An 18,799-nucleotide genomic window follows, 5' to 3' on the forward strand; every position below is an offset into this window, starting at 1 on the left:
AGCCAGAATACTATTTTCTGACAGACTTTCATGCATTAGGTAAATATCGGGCGGACTGCTGGATCTGGAATGTTGGCCGAAAATGAAACATTCCTTCAAGAACAAGTAAAGATTTTGATGTATTTGTTTTCATTGTGACCTCTGTTCATTATGTGTGAAAGAGACAGTGGGGTAGGCACTCCCAGGCTACCGTCACACTTCATCTTCTGGCCAGTTAAAAGCAATTCTGGTGAAATCTGAACAAAAATCAGATTGTGAGTGGCACGGTGGTTAGCGCTACTGCTTCACAGCTCCAGGGACCTGGGTTTGATTCCCGGCTTGGGTCACTGTCTGTGTGGAGTTTGCACATTCTCCTTGTGTGTGCATGGGTTTCCTCATCCAGTCCAAAGATGTGCAGGTTAGGTTGATTGGCCATGCTAAAAAAATTGCCCCTTAGTGTCCTGAGATGCGTAGATTAGAGGGATTAGTGGGTTAAATATGTAGGGATAGGGAGGTAGGACCTGGGTGGGATTGTGGTTGGTGTGGATTTGATGGGCTGAATGGCCTCTTTCTGTACTGTAGGGTTTCTATGATTTCTATGAAAATTTTTAGACAGGTTATCTCCTCCATCGACAATGTAGAGACACCAAAGAAAAGTGAAAGGAATAAAATAAGCAAAATACTGTGGATGTTGGAATCTGAAAGGGAGGGTGGTGGAGGTGGGATGCCTCACATCTTTTAAAAAGTACCTGGATGAATACTTGGCATACCATAACATTCAACGCTATTGGCCAAGTGCTGGCAAGTGGGATTAGTTGGGCAGGTCAGGGCCTTTCATGTGTCCGTGTGGATTTGATGGGCTAAAGGGCCTCTTCAGCACAGTAGGATTCCATGATTCTGTGAAACAAGATCATAGGACACTGGACAAACTCAACCGATCTGGCAGCATCTATTAGAAGAGAAAGTGGTGTTAACTTTCCGATTCCTTTGACCCTGTCAGAACTGAAGGCTAAGGGAATGTATTAGGGATGTGAGAGATTCCAATAACAGGTAACAACTTTGGGAACAAAAGACAGATGGTCTGGGGGGGGTGTGTGTGTGTGTGTGTGTGTGTGTGTGTGTGTGTTGGGGGGGGGTGGGGTGGTGAGGGGGGAAATGGGCAGGTGGGGCAGTAATTTAAATATCCCATATTTGCAATTGAGGCAATGCATATGTGGGATATTTTAAAAAGGGGTATGAGATAGAGGAGAGAAGTAGAAAGGTCACAATCTAAAGTTCCCAAATTCAACGTTAAGTCCTGAGGACTGTAACATGCCCAACTGGGAATGTAATAAGGAAACATAATAGGGTAATAGTTGGGGGAAAATGAACCTTCATTTAAAAGAGCTAAAATGAATATCATTGTTAAACTATTGAATTGTTTTTATTTTAAGCTTTCGAATGCTACTTTCTTTCAAAGGACAAGAAGGAGCAAGTTTTTAAAAAAGTATTTTTGTTAAAGGAATCAACTGTTATTTTCTGAAGGTCATTCTAATCACTTATCTCTGGAATAGGATTTTTAAAAATCCATCAATTATATTCTGCTTCGGATGCCCAGCTGAAGAGATGCAATTTCTGACTGACAATGACAGTTTTTGTTGGCTTTGTCATAGTGCACAGCATGAAGTTAGCAAACTGAAAACATGGACAAGAATCATAAAGGGATTTGAACGCTGAATGGTCTTCAATACTGTATCCAAGTAGAAAGAAAACCTAGCTTGAAATTAAAGTCTTTTTTTCTTGATTGTTAGCCACCATCTCTCAAATGGCTGTTTTCATATTTCTATGCAATTCTATATAACTCTATCAAGCCACAATTGCACTGCTATTTAGAGTATTGTACAGATCCCTCCATTAATTGTAAGTGTATAGTGGCACAGTGCCAGGGACCTGGGATCCATTCCCGGCTTCGGTCACTATCTGTACGGAGTCTGTATGTTCTCCCCATGTCTGCGTGGGTTTCCAACACCTGTAAGTACCCCCTTAAGCCAATATTGCTATTCTTTCACTGTTGCTGTGTCAAAAGCCTGGAACTCCATTTCTAATAGCACTGTAAGTGCACCTACACTTACAAGGCAATTGTAAATGGGCAATAAATGCTGGCCTAGCCAGTTATACCCAAACCCATGAAGAATAAAAACAATTGGGAATTGAGCTAAATAGGACCAGAGGTTAATTCAAGTCTGATTCTGTATGCATTGTTTTGACAGCTATTCCAGGTTATTTCATCCAATAAAAATAGGAAATAAATGTGTTTTGTGTATTCTTAAGGTGATTGAAGATGTGATTGATTTGTATTGTGTTTTTAGTGTGATCGACTTTGCAATCTTTTAAACAAACATATAAATCAACTTTTCCTAGCACTGATGTTAAACTAATGGGTCTATAGTTATCTGTTCTGGCTTTTGACACTTTAAAAGTAATGAAATAATGTATGCTGCTTTGAAATCCCATATCATATAATGTAGAAGTATGGGTATTTGTCATTGGAACAGAGATGCTTCATACCTGCAGCCACTCACCTCAGTGCAACAAATTATATTGGCTTCAGATATATGTTATGATTGAATAGCTAACACAGTATTATCAGCATTTCCTAAACTTTTTTGTATTAGGGAAAATGTTAGTTACCAAAGACTCAATGCAATATTAGCAGCAGCAAACTATGAAAAGAATAGCTTAGCACCTCTATTCCAACTCCAAACTTAAACTCACTACTTTATTTTCTTCCCCAAAAGGAGGGGAAACAGCCCAAACAAAAAAACAAAGTTGAAAGGAAACTTAAAACATTAAATCGTAATGTGATTTTCGGTGTTTATAATACACTCCAGCCCCTCCGGTGCCCAGTGGGTGCTGAAGGTATCAACTGTGCCCGTGGACACTGCAAGCTCCCTCTCCATGGACACCTGGCTGCAGATATAGTGGCGGTAGAGGGGCGATCAGTCAGAATGGAAGGGCAATTAGGGATGGACAACAAAATGCAGTCCTTGCCAGTTTTGCCAAGGTTATCACTTAATTGTGCATGTAAACAAGTTAAATATTCCCCTCTCTAGACCAGGGATCCATCATAACATTCTTTTATTAGCTGACATAAATCAAAATATATCTGGCTTTGACACTAGAATACTCCTAGCCAATATGGTCCAGTACTGGGAATATTTACCCCTTGAAGCACGAGAGTACTCTTTTCCAGCTAACATTTTCTCAACTTTCAAATTATGCCTCTTTATCTTTCAATTCTAATTTATTTCCAGCTTCAAGTTGCTTGGGAGTTTTGTTTAATTTCTTTTTAAACAATCTGATTGATTTCCCTTCTTTTTAAATGCATATTCTTGTATATATTGTAACTTTTTTGGCCTCAGATTTATTCATAGACCCATCTTTTCTTCAAAGCACCTTCCCACCCCATTTTGAATGTTTTTCTTTCTCTTGGTTATCCTTAAACTATTTTCTCAACCTCTGAGATCTAAGCAACATTTGTTCCATACTTCAATTACGGGTGTAAATTTTAATTGCATTTTTGAATAGTAATTATATATAATTTCTAAGTGACGCTTTGATTTTACAAATGCATGATTTTTTTCAGAGAAGGTGCTTTTGGATTTAGATGTGTTATTGACAGATGAGTGAAAATTGAGTTGGTAGGATGAACATGTCCTTTGCTTTCTTACTTTAATGCCAGAACTTTTCACATCTCATAGATGCATAGAAGCTAGCTAAGTACAGAGGAAGAAAGGTCTAGGAAGAGATATGTTAATAAGGTGAGATGAGGTAAAGTGGGGAAAAGGCTCATGTGAAGCATAAACAGTGGCACAGACTTGTTGGGCTGAATGGTCCATTTCTATGTTTAAATTTCCATGTAATTTACTCATGCTCAACTGATGTCTTTTTAGCAGCTTTATTGTGTCTACATGGTACTTCAATAACTTGTGCTGCCATTTCCTGAATTATCAGCCTTGGCTCATGACACTCTCACTTTTCAAGTTATGTAGATTATATGGTACAAGCCCTTCCCTAGAGAGTTAAGTCCATAACTAAGCTGACATTTTACTACAGTACTGTGGGAGTGCAACACTGTTGGGGACGTTGTCTTTTGGATGTGGTGTTAAACCAAAGCTCAATTTTTCCTGTGGATGTGGGGAGTTCTTTTGATATCCCTCAAAAACATGTCTAAAACAGATTATCTGACCATTTATATCATCACCATTTCTGGAAACTTTTTAAAGTTAAAGTTTATATATTAATCACAAGTAGGCTTACATTTGCACTGCAATGAAGGTACTGTGATAATTCCCTAGTTACCACACTCCAGCATCTGTTTGGGTACACTGAGGGAGAATCTAGCATAGCCAGTTCACCTAACCAGCAGATCTTTGGATTGTGTGAGGAAACCCACTCAGACACAGGGAAAATGTGCAAATTCCACACACAGTGACCCAAGCTGGGAATCGAACACAGGTCCCTGGCACTATGAGGTAGCAATGCTAACCATTGGATGCTCCGGTTTCCACCCACAATCCTAAAGATGTCCTGGTTAGGTGCATTGGAATCGCTAAATCCTCCCTCAGTGTACCCAGAGTGTGGTGACGAGGGGATTTTCACAGGAATTTCATTGTAGTGTTGGTGTAAGCCTACTTGTGACACTAACAAATAAACTTTAAACTTGAGAAGCCAGTTTGTGAAAGCAGTTATAATTTTCTTTCATAGTATTCAGTTAGCAACTATTGTCAAAATATTTTTTTCAATCTTCCTGTCAGTGAACTCTCTGTATTGTGATTGAAATTATAAATGAATGATTTTGTAAATTGATAAGGAGCATTAATCAGAGTGAAACCTCCACCAGCTACGAAAACCAGGGAACTGTTAGCAGTGAGATTGCGTGCCAAAGAAAATACTGAGCACAACCCTGGGTTTATTTTTGTTTTAATAGGTGTCAGGAAACAAGAAACTGATTAGAGAGATAGGTAGAGGTAGATAATTGAGATCGCTAAATCGCGCAAATGTTTGATTAGAGAGCTGGAGGGGGATGTTTTTAAAAGTTGAGAGTTCTGGTCCCAGGGGCGGTGAGGCTGGGGGAAGGGGAACCCGGTGCTCGGCGCTGGTTTTCCAGCCGGAATAGTGTCGCAGACGGGACGGGAAGATATGGCGGTGGAGGCTCGCAGGCGGCTGTACAAAATCCTCATGCGCTTCGGCGCCATCATCCTGACCCGCTTCCCCTTCTGGAATTGCTTCAGCATGTTGATGCTGTTCGCCGAGCGGGCCGACCAGCGCAGGTGAGCCGGGAACGAACTGAGGCGGAGCCCGGGGCCTGGGACAGGGACAGGGGGAAGATAAACAGCGGCACCCCCCCACCCCGCTCACCCCAACCCTCTCATTCACACCCAGAGGAATAAAGAGCTTTTAAATTTCAATAAGATAAAGGCAAAATACTGCGGATGCTGGAATCTGGAACAAAAACAGAAAATGCTGGAAAACCTCAGGTCTGACAGCATCTGTGGAAAGAGAATAGAGCCAATGGGGGGAATTTTCCCAACCCGCCCACCATGGGAAGCTGACTGTGCAAAGATCCATTTCCCTCGGGCAGGGTTTTCCGGTTTTGGGCAAGGCTGGAGGAAACTCCCGCCCAATGTTTTGAGTCAGATTGACCCTTTTGTCCAGACGTGAAACATTGTCTATATTCTCTCTCCAGATCTTATGGCATTTTCTGTTTTTGTTTGAGTTAAATTTCAGTTGTGGGTTTAGCACCCCTCCCTCCCGTGGGCTAACGCTCCAAAGCAGTACTGAGGGAGCTCTGCACTGTTGGCAGTGCTGGATGTTAAACCGTGGTCCTGCTGTCTGTCCTCTTGGGTGGGGTGTCAATGATTCCATGACACTGGAAGAAAAGTAGGGGATCTATTTTGCCTCTTTGCACCCCTCCCCACTCCTGTTACCTGGACAATAATTGTTTTGCAATCAACATCACAAAAACAGACAAGGTTATATTCTCTGACCTCGCCCGTGGCTGGGATTCTCTAGTCCTGCTGCAGTGAATGGAGATTTGGCTGAGCACTAACTTCTCCGTTTGTGTTGGCACCAATGGCGGGGCGTGAATGGCTGAAGATTTCTGGTCTTATTTGATCATTATCACCCTGCTTCTTTTTCAAAGTTTGATTTTTCGCACATTGGCTGTACCTATTTCTTGCATTACAATGGTGACTTGTACCATCAAAGTATTTGTTGTTTTTTAAGTACTACATGAATGCAATTTTTTATTTCGCTTGGAGTTGCAGACCAAAAGCCAAGTACAGCAGTTGCTGGAAGCACTCAGTACCATTTGGTGAATTGAACTAACATCTCAGATTGATTTCCCTTTGCCAGAAATTTTGTTAAACTACTCCATTTCGAACAGCACCAAGGGTCAGGCAGGGAATTTCTCTGAAAATTGATGGATTATTTATCCTTGCCCCAAAAGATTTAAAATAATGAAATTATCATAAGTTTGCATCAAAATATTCAGCAGTCATGGCAATGTAGGTCCACATGTTACATGATCTATTGCTAACTGATCCACTGCAAATTAAACCCAATTTACTCTTAAATTTTTCAAGTGACTTCCTGCTCTGCTGATTCCTCAGTGGGTTTTCATAATAATAACTTTACTTGTGTAGGACTGTTCATAGGCAGGAAAATGTCTTGAATGGTAGAAAGATAAATATGAATGTCAGGGCAAAGGGAAATAGGTTTTGGAGCACTGAACTATGGTCAAAGAGAAGGGATATGATTGCAGTTGTTGCTAGCATTGAACGGAGATTTTGAAATCCCTTCATCAGCTACCTTCTCCCAACCTCTCCAGTCTTGTGGCCCTCCAAGATCTCTGTTCTTCCAATTTGGCCTTTTTTGTGCTCTTTCATATTATTCAAAAAGAGTTAAAAATTAATTAGGTGAATATCTGTGCTATGATGCTACATTCACTGTTGCACTGTGGTCATGTGCTGAGTAGCAATATATCAGGTCTATTCAGTCCACTGACCATTTGGAAAGCAGCAAGAAACACTCAAGGGAGTTTTGAGTCTGAAGTGATATTATTTCAAACTTACGGCAACCAGAAATCAACGCGTTTTCATTTTTAATCGCTTTGCATTACTGGCTGTGCCCTTTGCTTCTCAGAGGCTAAGTTTCAGAATTCCCACCCAAACCTCTCCATCTCTTTTTTTATCCTTTTAGATGCTCCCTAAAACCTATCTCTTTGACCAAGATCTGTCCTAATATCTCCTCGTGAGGCTTGGTGTCAAATTTTATTTGATAACACACCTGCAAAGTGCCTTAGAATGCTTTACAATGCTAAGGATCTATATAAATGTTACTACTTGTTGTTGAAGGAAGTTGTCACTCATTCAGAAGGTTCTGTATGTGAACCAAATTGGCTAGAAAGTCTGTGCATGTTGATGCTATCTGACAAATGTCATGCAGTTTATGCGAAGAGTGGTCACATCACTCCCAAGTTGTAAGCTAAAGTCCGTTGGTAAGTGATTCGTGGCATGTGCAATGTTAATCATTGTAAAATTGGACATTGCCGTAACAGGTCCGTAGCAGATGCCATCTCCCTGACCATACACTCAACCCTGGAACACCTCGATAACAAAGGCACCTATGTCACACTCCTATTTATTGATTGCAGCTCAGCCTTTCACACCATTATTCCTACAAAACTCATCTCCATACTCGTGGTGTGGGCCTTGGCTCCTCCCTCTGTGACTGGATCCTGAATTTCCTAACCCACAGACCACAATCAGTAAGCATCAGCAGCAACACCTCCTCCACGATCACCCTCAGCACCAATGCCAAACAAGCTGTGTTCTCAGCCCCCTACTATACTCCTTGTACACCAAATTCGCCTGTAATTCGATTTTCAAGTTTGCTGACAATACTACTGTAGTTAGTCAAATCTCAAACAATCATGAGGCAGAATACTGGAATGAGATAGAGAGTCTCATGAACTAGTGCGGCGACAATAATCTGTCCCTCAATGTCAGCAAAACAAAGTGTAATGAAGAATATGCCCTTGTCTACATCAATGGGATGTGGAAATGGTTGAAAGCTTCAAGTTTGTAGGTGTCCAGATCACCAACACCTTGTCTTGGCCCCCCCATATTGACACTATAGTTAAGAAAGCCCATCAGTGCCTCTGCTTTCTCAGAAGACTAAGGAAATTTGGCGTGTCAGCTACGACTCTCTCCAACTTTTACAGATGCACCATAGAGAACATTCTTTCTGGTTGTATCACAGCTTGGTATGGCTCCTGCTCTGTGCAAGACCGCAAGAAACTACAAAAGGTCATGAATGTAGCCCAATCCATCACACAAACCAGCCTCCCATCCATTGACTCTGTCTACACTTCCTGCTGCCTCGGCAAAGCAGCCAGCATAATTAAGGACCCCGTGCACCCTGGACATTATCTCTTCCACCTTCTCCCATCAGGATAAAGATACAAAAGTCAGAGGTCACGTACCAACCGACTCAAGAACATCTTCTTCCCTGCTGCCATCAGACTTTTGAATGGACCTACCTTGTATTAAGTTGATCTTTCTCTACTCCCTACCTATGACTGTAACACTATATTCTGCATGCTCTTGTTTCCTTCTTTATGAATGGTATGTTTTGTCTGTATAGTGTGCAAGAAATAATACTTTTCACTTGTACTAATACATGACAGTAAATTAAATCAAAACCTTCTGGACTGTTGGGGAATAGATTGGTACTTATTCCTGATATCTTAAAATTACATTGAAAGATAAAGAATAATTAAAATTTTTTTCATCCAAAATATATTTTCACCAGATTTTCTTCCCGCTTCTGCTGAAAACACCAGCTACTGCTCTTGTCTACCTTTTGATATTTCGTTAAAGAATTTGCTCTTTATATGAGAGCTTCAGTGACTAGTATTGATTGGAGGAGCTGCACCAAATCTGTCCCTTACCTGACAGACACCGTCTCTGCATATTTTAACCTGTGTTCTCAGAACTGGACAGGAGCATGAATTGAAATGACTCTTTTCCCATTTTGTTTGAAGTGCACCTTGTCTAAGGATGCTGAAGCCTGTTACAATTTCCCGTTGCTGATTTGACCAAATAAATTTAACTTGCAGGAGTGAGTTCTGCTTTAGATCAGTACTGTGTCATAGGTCGCACTGATCTGCTAAGCTAATGAGAGAAGGCGCTGACTTGCACAAAACCTGGGGAAGCAGGGCTGAGGTGCACTTTCTACTTGCAGTGAGTTAGTTAGAAGTAAATTGATGCTTTCCAAGCTCCAGGCCCCTGTTTCTGATGGGTTCCTTCTGGGAGCACAAGAAATTTAACCTCCATCATTTAATGTGAGGAAGCAGGCTGCCAAGTGCTGGCAATAAGTTTGTCTTTGCCTCATTCACGCTAATCATCTGAGGTTGGGTTACATTTTGTTGTAGGAATGTTGGTATTCCTGTGTTGCCTGTGGAACCTGAGAGTTGCAATCTTTGAGCAGATTAGTATTAATTTGAAGTTTGTTTGAATAGATTGCAACTTTTTCAAATTCTGTCCATATCAATACTTTATCCAAGGACGTTCAAGTAATTGATTTTTCTTTTTGCTGCTATGTATTTTCGGAATTGTGTTGAAAATTAACTGATTTATGTCGAAAAGACTTAAGATCCACTTGAAATGCACATTGTGTTTGCTGGTTTTCTGGTGTAATTGACGGCCTTGCATCTTCTCTTTAGGAAGCCGGATATTCCAGTGCCGTACCTCTATTTTGATATTGGCGCTGCAGTTATCTGTGCCAGTTTCATGTCCTTTGGGGTGAAGAGGAGATGGTTTGCTTTGGGGGCTGCCCTTCAATTGGCTGTTAGCACATATGCATCATATATTGGAGAACAAGTGCATTATGGAGACTGGCTCAAGGTAAGAGAAACAATATTATTGGTGTTCTGTGTGGTTAAATTGTCTAAGCGTAGAATCCTACTGCAAATGAAACTCGTACTCTGCACCACTTATGCACATAGCAAGAAGTAATCACATTGGTGTAATTCCATTACGTATACTTTAAGTCTGCCACGGATTCATGTACGGATTGTTGTTCTAAGGTTTCACCTTGCTTTGTGGTGGTTTACTCCCTCAGAGAAAATTGCAGGAAGTAATTTCTGGGACTCTTCAGACTGGGGTCCAACTACGTAGAATTGATACAAACCAGGGGTTGAGTTGGATTCCCATTGTACACCATTAGCTGGAGATGGTTTTGGGAAAACTAAGGAAGAGGAGAATATCTTAAATGTGTAATCACCCAGCAAGGCACATCTGGCTGCTGGATAACTTGAACCACGAGGCAAATTTAAGCTTAATTATAATTTAATAATTCACATAAAGACTTCACTTCTGCAAAATAAAATCAGTTTGAATCAGGATATGGCTGACCTTGAAGTCATTTTAGTTCCAGGTTTTATGGGTGTAACAGAGGAGGAGAGTCAAGTTACCATCTCATTTTAGGTATGCCTAGTGTTCTATAGCCATCTCTACCTGTTTCTGTGACCAATTGAGTTAGTGCAGGAGGTGAGAGGCTTAAGGGGTGGCTGAAGTGTGACTCAGGGTGGACTTTACTCGTGCTTATTTGCTGCGTACACTGCATTCATTCTGTGCATCTGCTGATGAAGCAGATGAAAATAAATACTGATTGCAATGGTCAGATAATAGTAATACCCACCGATCCCCACGCATACATGGATGCAAGACTAATGGGTTTCAGAGGCCGCTTACCTATGAAGAAACCTTTCAGGAAAAATGCATTTCTCACAAAATAATATTTGAGATTTATTTTTAGTATCATTGAGGTTCAAAGGTGACTTTATTTTCCTCAGCTGAAGTTTGTCCAAAAGTAGTTGCAACTTCTCTTTAGCTCCTCTCCACCACCAAAGCAGATGGACTTCATTCCAAAGTAAGATTTTGTTGGAAGGGTGGATTTAAGCTGGATTGAGTATTGAATTATACCAGGTGTCACATTTTCAATTGAGTTTTATTTGTGTTTCAGAGTAAACCTTAGTCTGACTTGAAATACATTTTTTAGCCTGTGTGGCATTTTACTATTTGATGTTCAGTACTCAGATAAAAACTGTTGTTAAAATGCCTACACATAAATTTTTTTGGGGGGATGGTGAGTGGAGGAGGAAATAGGAAAAAGGTCAGTAAGCCGCTGAAGTATATAAAACTAATATTTTGAATCCCTCAGGTAAGGATGTATTCTAGAACTATAGCCGTTATAGGAGGATTTCTGGTTTTAGCGAGTGGTGCCGGCGAGGTTTATCGGCAGAAGCCTCGGACGAGGTCATTGCAGTCTACTGGTCAAGTGTTCCTTGGCATCAACCTAATCTGTGTGGTGAGTACTTGAGCTTCCTGATGCAACAGTTAAAGGTGGATGGATATAAAGTAAGCGCAATCTCTGTGTAATCACCAACTAAAATAGACTCGTACTAGAAACTATTTTCTATGTATATCAATATTGTATCAGTGTGTCATTGATTAGAATCAGTAGCTCACCAGTGCTACTTAATGTGCGAAATTACATATTTGATCTTGGCACTGCAACCTCAGAATGTCAGCATATTCTCATTTTTTTTAGTACAAATTTGGGACCAGTGCTAACCTAATTCTGCTGCTCTTTGCAATTTTTCTCCATCCCCAAAAGCCAATCAGCTATGCAGAATTCCATTTAAGGTTGTTTTTCAGCGGAGTTAATGAAACACTGCTGCATGCAACCCTTATAAAAGATGACCAGCTTAAGATTTCTAGTATTTTTCTCTGTACTTTTTCTTAAACATTGTGGAACTCTAATTGTGTGGTATTTAATCCACAGGCCTATTCCCTGCAGCATAGCAAAGAGGATCGTCTGGCCTATCTGAACCACATCATAGGAGGTGAAGTCACACTGCAGTTGTTATTTGTACTGTATGCTGTGCTGGCCTTGTCTTTCCTTTCTGGGTATTGTATACGGACTGCAGCCCAGATACTGTCTGTTCTTATGCCCCTTATAGTTCTCTTTATCGATGGAAACGTGGGCTACTGGCATCATTCCCGCCGGATCGAGTTTTGGAATCAAATGAAGCTGCTTGGGCAGAATGTGGGCATTTTTGGTGTTGCTATAATTTTGGCAACAGATTGTTAACAGTTTTTAAATGTGGGGTTCTTTATGCATGGCACAAATGAAACCACTGCCTTGTATTGCTATTTATTTGACATTTTTTTAAATGTATAGGTTCTTAAGTATATTTTCAATATAGATCATATTCTTGGACAATTCTAAAGATAAAACAACTTGTGTATGAACAGTTGCTTAGGATACTGGTGAATGTGCTGAATAGCTGAGGGCCAACTTTGTGAATGTATGCTCTGAGGTTAGAGCTTCCTTTCCAGGACCATGCCCAGAGAAACCAGGAGCTGCTTTTGGCAAGTCAGCTTTTATGCCAGGAGCATATATTTGGAAAATTGGCCCACTTTCTGTTTATTGATCTACTTTTTTCACCAAAGTCCAATTTGTGTAAATTATTAGTTCTGTGTGCTGCATCATGAATGATAGAAATGGTCCATGATTTGTTATTGCGTGGTGTCCTAGGATTTACGTAACCATTGATGATGTGTTCCTTTATTCTTCTGCAAATTAATTTCCGCACAGTTTTAAAATCCCAATATTTTTTCCATCTTCCATTTCTTATTTGGTTACTCATGCCAGCAAGCTGTATTGGAGAGGTATCAGCTGAGCTAGCTGACAGCTTCAAGGACGTGCTTTGCACTGAACCAGTGGATTTCTTACGGGCCACAGACAGGACTTTTCCTTTTATGTGACATTTTTGTTTTTGACCCCTAATGCCTCGGGCACTTCTCAGCTTAACATTTTTAACACTTAAATAGCAATCTGCCAATCATCAGATTCTCTGCTGCTTTAGTAATTTAAACAAATCAGAACAAAATGTTTGATCCAAAGGATTATCCTTCTAAAGTATCTCACTTGTTTCTCGAGGAGGCAAATGGTGAAGGTAGGCCAGAAGATCATCTGATGAATCAGCTCAGGTGGATATTGTAGACCAGTGCACTACAGACATTGCTATTAAAATGTAGCACCTATACGTTCTGTGAATGTAGCAATCATAATATTTCAGCTTTGTTTTGTCTAACCTTTTAGTTAATTCCAGTGACTTTCACGGTCATTCCAAATTCTATCTGTTCTGTGATTTTTGAGGGGGGGAATGGGTGGATAGATTTCTCTTGACAGATCACTAGCTTTAATAAATAGTTACCCATGGATAAATGTCAAGTTCTATTTTAAAATGTTGAAACTGACTTTTTAAATCTTGAGTTGCTTTTCAAAATGCATCCAGGAAGCCCTTTCATCTCTATTTTTTTAGTGAAATACTGATAAAAGCTCTGAGAAAATTCCTCAAAGTGTGATAACTCAGCAGGAACATTCATTAGCTTTTGGATGGACCTTCGCTTTCTTTCTCTCCCCTTCTCTTCAGGTCCATTTCCTTCTCAGCAATCAGAATTAGTGCTAAAATTATGAAGCCCTTACTGGTGATCAATATGAAAACTGTCCAAACAGATTGAAACCAGAGTTTAAAAACTGAATTACATTAGGGTATCTTGCAACCAGCCATATTATCGATAGTTCAATGAACTGTGCTTAGTCAGAATGATGAAGACATGCAGTAGAGGTATGGATAAACTTTATGCTTGTACAATTAATCCTTCACAACGTTTTTTGTTGGTCAGTTAGAATGCTTTGTTGTATTTCCTCCTTGTGATTCTGTGCAATTTAGTTTTTATCATTTCTGCTTGCAAGCATGTAGAAAAACAATTTATTTTTGAACAAATGATATTTAACAAAAATAAGTCCAGATAAAGGCTGTGTCCATTTTGTTCAATCAAGGTTTACTTCTTTATAACCTGTTCAGGATGGGTGGTGGGCTGAGCTAAGTTTATTGTCTTTGTGTTGGTATTGTTTGTTAGCTATGCAGAAATGGGAGGTGAAAGATTTCATGGTAAGAACATCCTGTATGTTGTGATAACTTTCCTTCTAAATCAAAGTGCTGATGAATTGTTGGGGCACCTGTTCTGCCTTTCAGTGATGGCATCTGGATAGTTTGCCTGAAAAATAGGGTCTCTATTCTATATGGTAACACCATTGTAGGTTAGTAGTTCATGTTTCTAAAATTTTTAGATCTCTAAAGTCTCAAATTTCAATGGGATTTAAAATCTTAGTTTGTGAATTTTGCTGAAATTGGTGAAGAATGCAAAACAAATACAATACATCCTTTTCCAGATTATTACTATTGCTTTTTTTCCACAAACAGTGTGTTTACATCAGGTGAGTGCTGTGATTCTGAATGACCTGGATTCAGCTCATTCACTGCTATTTGTTTTTGTGGTTGATCTGATTTGTATAAGGCTACATCTTGGTTCATGTAGCGGGGATTTATATTGTGCTTCCAATGCACTGATGTTGCTGTATATTTAAAGGGTTTGATTGAGTGGTGATATTTGATCTGAATTCACTTTGGATGCATTAATAATGACTTACTTAGTGGGGGTGCACTATTTGTATTTTTTTCCCTGATCTATGTTTTGTTATACGAGTGGGCCTAGCAAATTGCAGGAGAAGGGGAAGAGACTCCATCCACTGTGTTACTGCATTGGACCAGTGTCAGAATAGATTGAACTTTGCTGCATGCCTTTTCTCTGCTAATATAAAAGTCAACAGATAAATTGAAATTGGGCAGTCACAAAGCACATACAGCCCGTAGTAACAGGATACTAATTTGGGCAACTGACTTTGATCTTGAAGGCTGATGTGGGAAATGGGACATAATTTTAACTGATAGAGTTTGGAATTATGACACATTGTCAAAGCAAGAAACGGCAAAGGGCTTTATTTCATGTGTAACCATTGTGCATTTTGATCTGCAAGTGCCTTATTCTAACATTGGATACAAAATGTTGAAAATATTCAGTTGTCCCAGCACTAATTTTTACATTCACATTAAAAGAAAGGGCACTTAAATGTTGAAATGAAAATATCTGAAATAAACTTGAATTCTTTGTTTAAAGTTCTTTAAATACTTGCTGATCAATCTCAGGTGTATTTCATGGATGGTTTTTCCAAAGTAATTACATTTGATATATATTTAAGATGGCGCAGATTGTCAACCAAAAGCTGTCATGTTGACTGATTAGAATGGTTGTCCATTAATAAGCTTGTAATTTTAAATTGTTTCAATTCAATTATTTTGAAGTTTGTATACTGATTGAATATCAATTTAAATACATGGCTTACATTGTAAATACAATATCCTTTCAAAAGTGGGAGCAACTGTTGTAATTCAAGCTTGTTTGGGTATTTTTACCATTCCGTTTTGTGCTACAATTACTTTTTAAACAAAGTTGACCTGAAATAGAAAGTAATGGATTTCACTAACATCTTCATTTAAACAAAAGCTTAATGAAATACTCTTCAATACAAAATCAATTATTAACATAAAAAGATGCATGTTAGTTTATATTATTGTCATTCATTTTCCCCCTTGGAGCACTGCCATCTTGCGTGTTTCTTTTATTGCATGTAATTTATCAATTAGAATGCTTCTTGATGTGAGAGTAAATTGAAGCAAAGTGACTTGAATTTATTTTTCATACTGGTAGAAAAGTTTCTTCTAAATCAAATCCAATTCTACAAGTAGAGAATACTTCATGCTGAAAGAGCTCCCCTAAGATCTTCTCTATTACAGTCTAATTTTTTCAATCCTATTAAACTTTGTAGCAGTTACTTCAATGAGGATGGTTGCAGGATTAAAATAGTTCAAAGCTTTTACATTCTTACTTGCTGTTATGAAATCCTGTACTCTCACTGTTAGTCCAGTTCCATAATAATATATTCCAGTGATGGCAAATGTAACAGTTCATACATGTAAAGTTCATACAGTTCATACATGTTAAATGTAACAGTTCATAGCAGCTTCATTATGTGCTGAATTAGGAAACATGAAAATATTCAGTGATTACCATGTGCTGTAATTGTCTTTTGCAACTTGGAATCTTTGTATTTTGATAATATGTCTTCCATTTGTAGGTGTTCTTTGGGAAGATTACCCTTATTTAGTTTGCCTTCTGTGTCTGGATGTGTGTTTGTCTATAGTTGTACTGTATTGAAATCACACATTGCTTAAGAGAGTATGTTCTACTCTATGCACTGATCAGAAAAATGTGTGAAAAGTTTAAATTTATTTCCTCTGTACATTCTGTCTTGAGTCTTGATGTTTTCCGTGCACTATTTAGGAGGGAAGGGATGTGCTTTGCCTTCTGCTGTGGTGAACCACATTGATATATTTTCCAATTTCCCCCTTCCTTTCCCCAATATTGTAAACTCACCAGGGGCTGGAGTCATGGATTTGGACTTAGATGTAAAGGTAGCATTAATTACCAGCATGTTGATGTCACTGATCAACTCTCATTTAAAGATAGATTCACAGCTTTTACTTAAAATGTTGGATTTCTACAACTATGCTGTTCCATTGACAAGGTTTTTAGAATTTTGTTTTAATTTCACAAACTGGGTGTTTCTAAGTAACTTATGTTGGGGTATAAGGAAAACCCAATAGCTTTAGTCTGATCAAAACTTCATCCTTAAAAGATGTGAAAACTCAGTGTGGAAAATAATATAACTAAGAATGGGTCTGATTAATTGGCTGCATTTTCCTTTTTGTTTGGATAAACCCAATAAACCTTTTATTAACATATTTGTCAAATGGAACTTAAGCCAGTAACCACAAAATCTTCCGTGTGCCCTTGCATACATTGTTTGCATGACCTTGATTAGCATCAGTGCTAACGTCATAGTATTTTGTAATTATGTCAGGAATATTCCTCTTCCCTGCAATAAATCCCCAACCCCCAATTCATTGTCAAGGACTCTCTTCAAATAAGTTGACATTTTGTGACTGCAAACCACACAATAATGGGATTTTAGCAGTAGGATATTTTCTCTTTGTAAAGATACTTGCGACATGTTGCAATATGCAAAAGGAGAAAAAAATTTCTCACATCACAAAATCTAATTCTTCGAATGTAAAACCTGTCAGCACTCCCCAGTTGTTAACTTACCTTCTGAAACCTAAGAATTGAAAATATATTTTAATATGCTGGTGCAATTTTCTTTTGCTACAGTATATAAACTGTCAAGTGACATGATTTCATGCAAGTTCCATTAATAATAGGTGTGCAGGATTAGAACATGTAAAATTTCATCATACAGAAGTTTTAAAGTTCAATTTTGCACTGACAACTTTCATGTATAGAGCTAAAACTAAAACTGCACAGCCTTGTGGTAAGTGGTTTATCAGTTATCGTGGCGAAAGAAAATCGAAAATTCAGACCGAATTTGTTTAGAGCCCAAGTACATGAATCTCACAATCTAAGAAAATACTTTGTAATGTTGTTAAACTTGTTAATTTTAGGTGTTAATCAAATTAATTGAAGAAATGCGATCAGAGTGAATAGGAAGCGTCTTTTAGGAGATCTAGACTTTAAATTGATTACTAAGAAATGGTGCATTTGAGAGTTTCAGACACTTGCTTCATATAAAACTGTTTTGTCATGGATTTTTACATGAGTTATTGTAGTACACGGCAGCTACTCTTATTAGCTAAGGCATCACTAAAGTAGATCTGACATTGGTGAGATTGAATTTTCCACTCATTGTTGCAGGAATCTAGTCTGTTAAGCAGAAAACACTACCGCTGAAACTTGCATGTATGGAAAGTATAACAATTATGGACATTATCTGTTATATACTTGAAATATTTTACTACTTAATGCTTGCCTGGATTATCTATGTGTGGCCAGCTCAGAATTTTTCAATATATTAAGTGCACTATTGGCAATGTTCGACTGAAAAAATTGTTTACACATTTGAAGAAGTAAAATGTATAAATTTTATGTAACTAAATTGATAATTTTATTAAAAAGCTAAGACACCTTTTGCATTCAGTACCATAATTTGTGTGCTCCCAACTTTTTTTTTTGTTGCGTTCATATTAAAACCTGTTTAAGTCTAGAACCATAACGAATGCTTCCCATGTGTTAGATGAAGAGTTGAAAGTGGAACTAAACTTCAAGAATCTAAATGTAATAAAGTTTTAAAAGTATAGTACTTGTACTGATTTCTCAATTTTTCAGGAAAGTTTTTAACAAGTTTGTCTTGTATGTCTCACAGAAAATTATTTTCACTTTGGGTTTACTTTGATTATGTAACTTGCTGTTAAACTCATGATAAGGCAAAGCAGTGTTTCAAATCCTTGTAATCTCAGCTGTTGTAGACTTAAGTTATATAAGGGCAGCAGTACCATTAATCATTCTTTGTCAAAATGAGTGCATGTCTGTCAGCAAGCTTTTGCATTTCCTCTGCTTTATAATGTATTTGAAGTAGTATCCGTTTGGACCTTTTCTTCCCTGATCAGTTTCCATTTTGATATGCTAGGTTTTTCCCCCACATTAAATATATTACAATAAACATTTGTGCTAAAACAGTCTTGTGGTTCTTTATATTTTGTTTCACTTCTGCATTTAAACATAAATAATTTTCAACCTGGTACTTCCTTTTAGTTTCTTGTCCACTTCCCAACTTCCACCTGGGTTAGATTCCTGGGTTGGTTCATGCCAGTGTGTTCTCCCCATGCTTGCATGGGTTTCCTCCTATAGTCCAAAAGGTATGCTGGTTAGGTGCCTTAGTCATGCTA

The 18,799-nt window shown here is 38.5% G+C and overlaps 1 protein-coding gene across 1 annotated transcript; it reads left to right on the forward strand.

Moving 5' to 3' along the window:
• The first annotated feature begins 5,157 nt into the window (after positions 1-5,157).
• On the forward strand, positions 5,158-18,589 carry tmem101 (transmembrane protein 101). Its single transcript, XM_080213513.1, has 4 exons — positions 5,158-5,291; positions 9,749-9,929; positions 11,248-11,394; positions 11,872-18,589. The coding sequence occupies exons 1-4, from the start codon at positions 5,161-5,163 to the stop codon at positions 12,178-12,180; spliced, it is 768 nt and encodes a 255-aa protein (XP_080069639.1). The 5' UTR covers positions 5,158-5,160; the 3' UTR covers positions 12,181-18,589.
• Positions 18,590-18,799: the final 210 nt, after the last annotated feature.

This window comes from Carcharhinus amblyrhynchos, chromosome 27, assembly GCF_965287045.1.
Source record: "Carcharhinus amblyrhynchos chromosome 27, sCarAmb.v2.hapA, whole genome shotgun sequence".
Classification (NCBI taxonomy): Eukaryota; Metazoa; Chordata; class Chondrichthyes; order Carcharhiniformes; family Carcharhinidae; genus Carcharhinus; species Carcharhinus amblyrhynchos.

Excerpts from the sequence above, each read along its gene's own strand:
- tmem101 (XM_080213513.1), top strand. The coding sequence starts at position 5,161 with ATGGCGGTGGAGGCTCGCAGGCGGCTGTACAAAATCCTCATGCGCTTC. Across the intron at positions 5,292-9,748 it reads GAGCGGGCCGACCAGCGCAG|GAAGCCGGATATTCCAGTGC; the intron begins GTGAGCCGGGAA and ends TCTTCTCTTTAG. Across the intron at positions 9,930-11,247 it reads ATTATGGAGACTGGCTCAAG|GTAAGGATGTATTCTAGAAC; the intron begins GTAAGAGAAACA and ends TGAATCCCTCAG.